Here is an 11,561-nt window from a genome sequence, read left to right as displayed (position 1 = left end):
TGCATAATGATAATATAATCTCTAGGATGGTTACTTCCTATATAGACCTACATGCTGCATAATAATATCATCTCTAGGATGGTCACTTCCTATATAGACCTACATGCTGCATAATAATAATATCATCTCTAGGATGGTCACTTCCTATATAGACCTACATGCTGCATAATAATAATAATATCATCTCTAGGATGGTTACTTCCTATATAGACCTACATGCTGCATAATAATAATATCATCTCTAGGATGGTTACTTCCTATATATACCTACATGCTGCATAATGATAATATCATCTCTAGGATGGTCACTTCCTATATAGACCTACATGCTGCATAATAATAATATCATCTCTAGGATGGTTACTTCCTATATAGACCTACATGTTGCATAATAATAATATAATCTCTAGGATGGTTACTTCCTATATAGACCTACATGCTGCATAATAATAATATCATCTCTAGGATGGTTACTTCCTATATAGACCTACATGCTGCATAATAATATCATCTCTAGGATGGTTACTCCCTATATAGACCTACATGCTGCATAATAATATCATCTCTAGGATGGTTACTCCCTATATAGACCTACATGCTGCATAATAATATAATCTCTAGGATGGTTACTTCCTACATGCTGCATAATGATAATATCATCTCTAGGATGGTTACTTCCTACATGCTGCATAATAATAATATCATCTCTAGGATGGTTACTTCCTATATAGACCTACATGCTGCATAATAATAATATAATCTCTAGGATGGTTACTTCCTATATAGACCTACATGCTGCATAATAATAATATCATCTCTAGGATGGTTACTTCCTACATGCTGCATAATGATAATATCATCTCTAGGATGGTTACTTCCTACATGCTGCATAATGATAATATCATCTCTAGGATGGTCACTTCCTATATAGACCTACATGCTGCATAATGATAATATCATCTCTAGGATGGTTACTTCCTATATAGACCTACATGCTGCATAATGATAATATCATCTCTAGGATGGTTACTTCCTACATGCTGCATAATGATAATATCATCTCTAGGATGGTTACTTCCTACATGCTGCATAATGATAATATCATCTCTAGGATGGTTACTTCCTATATAGACCTACATGCTGCATAATAATAATATAATCTCTAGGATGGTCACTTCCTATATAGACCTACATGCTGCATAATAATAATATCATCTCTAGGATGGTTACTTCCTATATAGACCTACATGCTGCATAATAATAATATCATCTCTAGGATGGTTACTTCCTATATAGACCTACATGCTGCATAATAATAATATCATCTCTAGGATGGTTACTTCCTATATAGACCTACATGCTGCATAATAATAATATCATCTCTAGGATGGTTACTTCCTATATAGACCTACATGCTGCATAATGATAATATCATCTCTAGGATGGTTACTTCCTACATGCTGCATAATAATAATATCATCTCTAGGATGGTTACTTCCTATATAGACCTACATGCTGCATAATGATAATATCATCTCTAGGATGGTTACTTCCTATATAGACCTACATGCTGCATAATGATAATATAATCTCTAGGATGGTTACTTCCTATATAGACCTACATGCTGCATAATAATAATATCATCTCTAGGATGGTTACTTCCTATATAGACCTACATGCTGCATAATGATAATATAATCTCTAGGATGGTTACTTCCTATATAGACCTACATGCTGCATAATAATAATATCATCTCTAGGATGGTTACTTCCTATATAGACCTACATGCTGCATAATGATGATATAATCTCTAGGATGGTTACTTCCTATATAGACCTACATGCTGCATAATAATAATATCATCTCTAGGATGGTTACTTCCTAAATAGACCTACATGCTGCATAATGATAATATCATCTCTAGGATGGTTACTTCCTATATAGACCTACATGCTGCATAATAATATCATCTCTAGGATGGTTACTTCCTACATGTTGCATAATGATAATATCATCTCTAGGATGGTTACTTCCTATATAGACCTACATGCTGCATAATAATAATATCATCTCTAGGATGGTTACTTCCTACATGCTGCATAATAATAATATCATCTCTAGGATGGTTACTTCCTATATAGACCTACATGCTGCATAATGATAATATAATCTCTAGGATGGTTACTTCCTATATAGACCTACATGCTGCATAATGATAATATCATCTCTAGGATGGTTACTTCCTATATAGACCTACATGCTGCATAATAATAATATCATCTCTAGGATGGTTACTTCCTATATAGACCTACATGCTGCATAATGATAATATCATCTCTAGGATGGTTACTTCCTATATAGACCTACATGCTGCATAATAATAATATAATCTCTAGGATGGTTACTTCCTATATAGACCTACATGCTGCATAATAATAATATCATCTCTAGGATGGTCACTTCCTATATAGACCTACATGTTGCATAATAATAATATCATCTCTAGGATGGTTACTTCCTAAATAGACCTACATGCTGCATAATGATAATATCATCTCTAGGATGGTTACTTCCTATATAGACCTACATGCTGCATAATGATAATATCATCTCTAGGATGGTTACTTCCTAAATAGACCTACATGCTGCATAATAATAATATAATCTCTAGGATGGTTACTTCCTATATAGACCTACATGCTGCATAATGATAATATCATCTCTAGGATGGTTACTTCCTATATAGACCTACATGCTGCATAATGATAATATCATCTCTAGGATGGTTACTTCCTACATGCTGCATAATGATAATATCATCTCTAGGATGGTTACTTCCTATATAGACCTACATGCTGCATAATAATAATATCATCTCTAGGATGGTCACTTCCTATATAGACCTACATGCTGCATAATAATAATATAATCTCTAGGATGGTTACTTCCTATATATACCTACATGCTGCATAATGATAATATCATCTCTAGGATGGTCACTTCCTATATAGACCTACATGCTGCATAATAATAATATAATCTCTAGGATGGTTACTTCCTACATGCTGCATAATAATAATATAATCTCTAGGATGGTTACTTCCTATATAGACCTACATACTGCATAATGATAATATCATCTCTAGGATGGTTACTTCCTATATAGACCTACATGCTGCATAATGATAATATCATCTCTAGGATGGTTGCTCTAGTTTTGAATAACATGTGTTAGCTACATTGTGGAATGATTTAACCCCATATGATTGAAATAGCTGTTAATATCTTAATCTTAAATACAACTATAATCCACAGTCTTACCAGCCTCCTCTGGCTTCTGTCCTTGAAAGGTAACAGTTCAAGAAACAGTCCAATTGTGAAGGGAAAAACCTGGTCATTTAATTCATAGTAAACCTAATGTCATCGAGATCAAGGTGACTCAAATGTTTTAGTAAAACTTTACGAGGCTCCTATTCTGATAAGCCACAACTCTAACGACACCCACACCTGTAGATTCCAAGCCTTAAAAGGTGAATATGTAAATAGGCAAAATACAGACACATACCATTGGCCAAGTTATAATGAACAGCACATTTCAATACTCACAGTATTTACCGGATGTCTTACTTGTCCTTCATACCTAAGTTTCAGTAATGTTTCATTTCATAATGACTGTGTTGCTACAAAGCAGCCCTCCTCCTGATGACAGCCACTCTGCTCTAGTGACAGAGCTGTCATAGTGAAAGACTAAGAGTCACTTCGTTACGCTCCTTCTCCTCCACTCTCTGATTTAAAGGCCACACACACACGCACGCGCACGCACACGCGCACACACGCACACGCACGCACACACACGCACACACACACACCAGGAGAGCTGAAACCCATCATCCTTCACTGTCATCCTGGCATTCTGATCATCTTCATTACCATAATATTCCCATTCCCATGATGCCTTGCTCCTACTACATCATCGTTCTCCCTCTTCCTCTCTCTCCTTCCTGCCTCTCTCTCCCCTTCTTCTCCCTCTTCCTGTCTCTGTCTCCCTAACTCCCCTGTGGGATGACTACTCCATTAAATGAATGAGTAGTCCCTTCAGACTACTGAGCAGGAGCCTATAAAGGTAGCTGAACATGGGGACCAATAAGTTGTACCCTCCTGCCTGAAGTTCCAGAGGCAGTACTAGGTCGCCCCCTGGTGGACACACCTGGAACTGACAGGATTTTCAATGTCCAGGGGAGGGCAGTAACACTTTACAAATCATTTTGAGAGAGAGAGAGAGAGAGAGAGAGAGAGAGAGAGAGAGAGAGAGAGAGAGAGAGAGAGAGAGAGAGCGAGAGAGAATTTTTATATTTCTCTCCATCCCTCCGATTGGTTAGAAGTTTCCAGGTAGTTTTTTTTCAGACCTTTCTCTACTATAAAACAAATGGAAAAGTGCCGAAGCTATTCTTTAGAAGAGGAGATTCTCCAAGCAGACAGGACTACACAACAGACCCAGGAGAGACAACACACAATTCTGGGATTACTTCTTGAGGAATATTCTAATCGAAAACTCACTCTAACTTCACACAGCATTTGGCTATCATTTTCTTCTGTTTTACAGTTTTCACCAGCGTTTGTACAACACAGGACTATTTTGAAATCATAACAATTCCTTTCACAATAGTCCCACAGGCGTTGTGAGTCTGGCAAGCGAGTCTACTTTCACACAAGCTTCAACGTATCTTTAGAGTACCATCAGTTGTTTTTGGACTAGTTGGGCTGTGGACTGTCCTATTCACCGTCTTGAGTCACTCTGACTGCCTGGACCATTTTACGTTTTTATAAACAGTTTTTGAAGACTATTCTACCCTAGGACTACCCTACCTCTCTCATTGCCATGGCGAACAGCTGTCTCCAGCTCAGCGGTTTTGTGATGAGTTGTATCGGCTGGGTCGGGATCCTTATCGCCACGGCCACCAACGACTGGGTAGTGACGTGTAAATACGGCATGAACACCTGCAAGAAGATGGACGAGTTAGGAGCCAAGGGGCTGTGGGCTGAATGTGTCATATCAACCGCCCTCTATCACTGTATATCATTGACACAGATATTGGACCTACCGGGTAATAGAACATTACTCTACTGTATAATACTATACTATACTCTACTATAATATACTATACAGTAATACATAATAATACTATATTAAAGGTAATAGAACATTACTATATTATACTATAGTATATTATACTATACTCCGCTATACTCCGCTATACTATACTATAATATATTATACTATATTGTACTACAATCTATTATGCTCTACTATACTCCACTATACTGTACTCCACCATACTATGCTATAAAATACTACACTCTACAATACTACACTATGCTACATTATACTCTAATATACCGCAATATACTATACTCTATTATACCATACTCCACTAAATATTACTACACTCTACTATACTCCTCTATACTATACCACACTATGCTATACTCTAATATTCTCCACTATACTATAGTATATTATACTATACTATAATATACTATATTATACTGCACTCTACTATACACCGCTATACTCTACTCTACTATAGATAGATGATACTACTATATTGAGGTTAATAAATAAGAAATAACAGGGCTGTGCAGACTGCTGCGTCTATGTGGCTGTGTACTCCGACCATGAGGTTATGATATATCGGGAATATTTCACAGCTAAAGGGTGTTGTTTGTCCCAAGCCTAAACCGATAGTCTACAACTCTCAAACTCAAGGCCTGGATATCTTTCCTATTGGAATCAACCAAGATTACTACGGCACATTTCAGGCCATACCGTTTATCTCTCTGTCTCTGTGTGTCTGTGTACAGCATACATCCAGACGTCGAGGGCTTTGATGATAACTGGATCCCTCCTGGGGCTGCCTGCAGTGGGGATGGTCCTAACAGCCACGCCTTGCATCTCTCTGGGGGACGAGCCTCAGTCAGCCAAGAACAAACGATCCCTACTTGGGGGAGTTCTCATACTGCTAGTGGGTAAGTCTGGACACACACGCACGCACACACGCACACACACACGTACAGACAGACAGACACTTGAGCACAGAGACAGATGTTTGCACACACATTACAACATATGGTCATACTTATAACAACCCCAGCCCCAGGTCTAACCTTGACCCTTAACCCCCCCATCCTCCCTCCCTTTCACCCCTCTCAGCCATCCGTCTCTCCCCTTCCTCCCTCCCCTAACTCCCACAGACACACATCCCCCAGACCACCATTCCTCCCCACCCACCTCGTCCGCACCCTGTTCCCTCCAGCTGGAAAATATTTTCCCATTTGTTGTTTGACACAATATAAAATGTGTTTGATCTGCTTTTCACTGTCCAGTTTTCCAACACCCTGTTCCACATGATGTCCATCGTGTGTGTGTGTGTGTGTGTGTGTGCGTGTACAATGTCGTATATACTACTATAAGTACTATATTTACCTATAAATTCTACTGTATACTGTACAAAAATATAAACACAACATGTAAAGTGTTGGTCTCATGTTTCATGAGCTGAAATAAAAGATCCCAGAAATATAAAAAAAAGCTTATTTCTCTAATATTTTGTACACAAATCTGTTTACATGCCTGTTAGTGAGCATTTCTCCTTTGCCAAGATAATCCATCCAGCTGACAGGTGTGGCATGTCAAGAATCTGATTAAACAGCATGATCATTACAGAGGTGCACCTTGTGCCGTTTTGTCACACATAACAATGCCACAGATGTCTCAAGTTGTGAGGGAGCGTGCAATTGGCATGCTGACTGCAGGAATGTCCACCCCTGTTGACAGAGAATTGAATGTTCATTTCTCTACCATATAATCCGCCTCCAACGTCGTTTTATAAAATTTGGCAGTACATCCAACCGGCCTCCACATCCGTCTTCGTCACCTGCGGGATCGTCTGAGACCAGCCTCCCAGACAGCTGATAAAACTGAGGAGTATTTCTGTCTTTAATAAAGCCCTTTTGTGTGGAAAAACTCATTTTGATTGGCTGCCCCTGGCTCCCAAGTGGGTGGGCCTATGCCCTCCCAGGCCCACCCATGGCTGCGCCCCTGCCCAGTCATGTGAAATGCATAGATTAAGGCCTGATTTCCTTATATGAACTGTAACTGAGTAAAATCGTTGCATGTTGCGTTTATATTTTTGTTCAGTATACATGTGTGTTTATAATCAAATCAAAATCTAATTTTATTTGTCACATGCACCAAATACAACAGGTGTAGACTTTACCGTGAAATGCTTACTTACAAGCCCTTTCCAAACAAAGCAGAGTTAAAAAGGACGAAAAAAATAGGACCTTTTATATGTATTAAATGTGGGCATTAATCTAAATCTCTCTCTCTCCCCTTCCTGTATAGCTCTGTGTGGGGGGGTGTCGACAGTATGGTTTCCTATAGGAGCCCACCAGGACCAGGGACTCATGTCGTTTGGGTTCAGCCTGTATGCTGGCTGGGTGGGCACGGCCTTCTGTCTCCTGGGAGGGGCCATGATCACCTGCTGTTCTACTGAACCGTCCCAACACTACAATCACCATGACAGGTTCTACTACTCCAAAGGACAGGGGCCTGGCAACCCTGTTCCACCCTCCACTAACCACGCCAAGAGCGCCCATGTTTAGACACATATGAAGTACATGCTTGCATACACACACACACACACACACACACACACACACACACACCCCCCCCCCCCCCCCCCCCCCCGTGTTGTGTAACTCAGAGCGGTGTCTAACCTGGTGCCTGAAGAGAAACCAAGGGGTCCTGATCGGGATAACCCTGCTCTGATGAAGGTTAGGGTTCTTTATTTTACAATGAAGGTTAGGGTTAGGGTTCTTTATTTTACAATGAAGGTTAGTGTTAGGGTTCTTTATTTTACAATGAAGGTTAGGGTTAGGGTTCTTTATTTTACAATGAAGGTTAGTGTTAGGGTTCTTTATTTTACAATGAAGGTTAGTGTTAGGGTTCTTTATTTTACAATGAAGGTTAGTGTTAGGGTTCTTAATTTTACAATGAAGGCTAGGGTTAGGGTTCTTTACTTTACAATGAAGGCTAGGGTTAGGGTTCTTTACTTTACAATGAAGGCTAGGGTTAGGGTTCTTTACTTTACAATGAAGGCTAGGGTTAGGGTTCTTTACTTTACAATGAAGGCTAGGGTTAGGGTTCTTTATTTAACAATGAAGGCTAGGGTTAGGGTTAGGGTTCTTAATTTTACAATGAGGGCCAGGGTTAGGGTTCTTTACTTTACAATGAAGGCTAGGGTTAGGGTTCTTTATTTAACAATGAAGGCTAGGGTTAGGGTTCTTTATTTAACAATGAAGGCTAGGGTTAGGGTTAGGGTTCTTTGTTCTACAATGAAGGCTAGGGTTAGGGTTAGGATTATTTATTTTACAATGAAGGCTAGGGTTAGGGTTAGGGTTCTTTATTTTACAATGAAGGCAAGGGTTAGGGTTAGGGTTCTGTATTTTACAATGAAGGCTAGGGTTAGGGTTCTTTGTACTACAATGAAGGCTAGGGTTAGGGTTCTTTGTTCTACAATGAAGGCTAGGGTTAGGGTTAGGGTTCTTTATTCTACAATGAAGGCTAGGGTCAGGGTTCTTTGTTCTACAATGAAGGCTAGGGTTAGGGTTCTTTATTCTACAATGAAGGCTAGGGTTAGGGTTCTTTGTTCTACAATGAAGGCTAGGGTTAGGGTTCTTTGTTCTACAATGAAGGCTAGGGTTAGGGTTCTTTGTTCTACAATGAAGGCTAGGGTTAGGGTTCTTTGTTCTACAATGAAGGCTAGGGTTAGGGTTCTTTGTTCTACAGTGAAGGCTAGGGTTAGGGTTCTTTGTTCTACAGTGAAGGCTAGGGTTAGGGTTCTTTGTTCTACAGTGAAGGCTAGGGTTAGGGTTCTTTGTTCTACAATGAAGGCTAGGGTTAGGGTTCTTTATTCTACAATGAAGGCTAGGGTTAGGGTTCTTTGTTCTACAATGAAGGCTAGGGTTAGGGTTCTTTACTTTACAATGAAGGCTAGGGTTAGGGTTCTTTATTTAACAATGAAGGCTAGGGTTAGGGTTAGGGTTCTTAATTTTACAATGAGGGCCAGGGTTAGGGTTCTTTACTTTACAATGAAGGCTAGGGTTAGGGTTCTTTATTTAACAATGAAGGCTAGGGTTAGGGTTCTTTATTTTACAATGAAGGCAAGGGTTAGGGTTAGAGTTCTGTATTTTACAATGAAGGCTAGGGTTAGGGTTCTTTGTACTACAATGAAGGCTAGGGTTAGGGTTCTTTGTTCTACAATGAAGGCTAGGGTTAGGGTTAGGGTTCTTTATTCTACAATGAAGGCTAGGGTCAGGGTTCTTTGTTCTACAATGAAGGCTAGGGTTAGGGTTCTTTATTCTACAATGAAGGCTAGGGTTAGGGTTCTTTGTTCTACAATGAAGGCTAGGGTTAGGGTTCTTTGTTCTACAATGAAGGCTAGGGTTAGGGTTCTTTGTTCTACAATGAAGGCTAGGGTTAGGGTTCTGTATTTTACAATGAAGGCTAGGGTTAGGGTTCTTTGTTCTACAATGAAGGCTAGGGTTAGGGTTCTTTGTTCTACAATGAAGGCTAGGGTTAGGGTTCTTTGTTCTACAATGAAGGCTAGGGTTAGGGTTCTTTGTTCTACAATGAAGGCTAGGGTTAGGGTTCTTTGTTCTACAGTGAAGGCTAGGGTTAGGGTTCTTTGTTCTACAGTGAAGGCTAGGGTTAGGGTTCTTTGTTCTACAGTGAAGGCTAGGGTTAGGGTTCTTTGTTCTACAATGAAGGCTAGGGTTAGGGTTCTTTATTCTACAATGAAGGCTAGGGTTAGGGTTCTTTGTTCTACAATGAAGGCTAGGGTTAGGGTTCTTTGTTCTACAATGAAGGCTAGGGTTAGGGTTAGGGTTCTTTGTTCTACAATGAAGGCTAGGGTTAGGGTTAGGGTTCTTTATTTTACAATGAAGGCTAGGGTTAGGGTTCTTTGTTCTACAATGAAGGCTAGGGTTAGAATTATGGTTCTTTGTTCTACTATGAAGGATAACTGTACACCTACCAGTGCATTTTATAGAAAATAAAGCGTACCTTTTTTAATAAAGACTGTCTTGATTTTTAGTTTTTTGTTGAATACCATGTCTTAAATGTTTATTATTGTTGATTATACATTGATCATTATGTGGGTACCTACCTGTGTTCCAACAGTAATGTGGTAAGGAAATGTATTATTATATAGTTTTATTATACGATGACAAACCGATGAAACGGCAATGTAGCCCTTCTCTCAAACACTGCCAAGTCAGTTTCTTCAGCCTGATGGAACGGTTAGTGATAGGGTTGGCCTAACAATCTGGCCATCCAGAATCACAACAACACGCTGACTTCTTCCCCATGGAAGCGCGCACATCGTTTTTTTGTGACGTTGTCAGCTAATCCATTTCTACTGTATGCAGCGTTCACCGTGAATGCAGTCTCTGCTAACGCGGAAACATTGCCTTTCAATTTCTAACGCGCTATAGCGCAGATCTTTAGCGCTATGGATTGAATCGAGCCCCTAGAGGGCTTGAGTGGCAGTAATGAATAAATGATGTTTTGACAAAGAGAACTACAACTAAAATTGTTAAGATAACATTATTCATTTCCTGTTTGATCCGCATCTGTAGCAGAGGATGTGTAATGTTTCTATGTCTCCAGGTTCCATATCTCTGGCAGCATGGTCCTTCCCTTTTTCACGTCTAGACCTCTGCATCTCTAATGACACCCTATCCTATATAGTGCACTACAAAGGACAGATGGGGCAAACACTTCATAGTATGTGTCTCTGGCCAATAGTAACGCAGCACACTGGGGTGTCATTTCAGATGTGTTTGTTCATATGTGGTCTATACACCAGACTAACACTCCCTCTCTGTAGTTCCAGCAATAACTCTTTGTTAAAACAGAAACGTTTCTGGAACGTGTTTATCTTGGTTTATTTATTGTGCTATGTTGTGCTATCCCAGTGTTTTTGTTCGATTTTCTGTAATAAATAAAAATGTAATTTGGTTAATACTAATAATAATAATGAAAAAGTCCCAATGTTTTTCATGTCAAGTTAAATGACTAGCTAACTGCCCCAACATTTCTGTCAAATGTTCAAACACAACACACACACACACACACGCACGCACGCACACACGCACACACACGCACGCACGCACACACACACACACGCACACACACACACACCACACACACACACACACACGCACGCACACACACAGGAATCATCTACTCTCTCCCCGTCTCCAGCCGTGTTTCCCTAACTGTAGCATAATAAACACTGACATCAGAGGTATTATCACTGGTGCTCCGGTTCAATCTGACCCCAAAACACAGGAAGTGTAGCATGTGTGTGTGTGATGTAATCAGTAATCCTAGTCTGTGTTCCCGGAAGCACATCTGGCCACGTGAACTGTCTGTTCTTCGCTCTGTGTAAGGACACAGACGTGTGTATTTGTGTGTGTGTGTGTGTTCACCTA

At 39.8% G+C, this 11,561-nt stretch overlaps 1 protein-coding gene across 1 annotated transcript; it reads left to right on the top strand.

Annotated features, from left to right (window-relative positions):
* Window positions 1-4,441: 4,441 nt before the first annotated feature.
* LOC106591671 (claudin-11) lies at window positions 4,442-7,724 on the top strand. The gene is made up of 3 exons (XM_014182895.3): window positions 4,442-5,107; window positions 5,865-6,029; window positions 7,408-7,724. Exons 1-3 carry the CDS (start codon window positions 4,882-4,884, stop codon window positions 7,665-7,667), a joined length of 651 nt encoding a protein of 216 aa, XP_014038370.1. The 5' UTR covers window positions 4,442-4,881; the 3' UTR covers window positions 7,668-7,724.
* Window positions 7,725-11,561: the final 3,837 nt, after the last annotated feature.

This window comes from Salmo salar, chromosome 16 (assembly GCF_965601325.2).
Source record: "Salmo salar chromosome 16, fSalSal1, whole genome shotgun sequence".
Taxonomy (NCBI): domain Eukaryota; kingdom Metazoa; phylum Chordata; class Actinopteri; order Salmoniformes; family Salmonidae; genus Salmo; species Salmo salar.
This window is presented reverse-complemented; position numbering and strand designations above follow the sequence as displayed.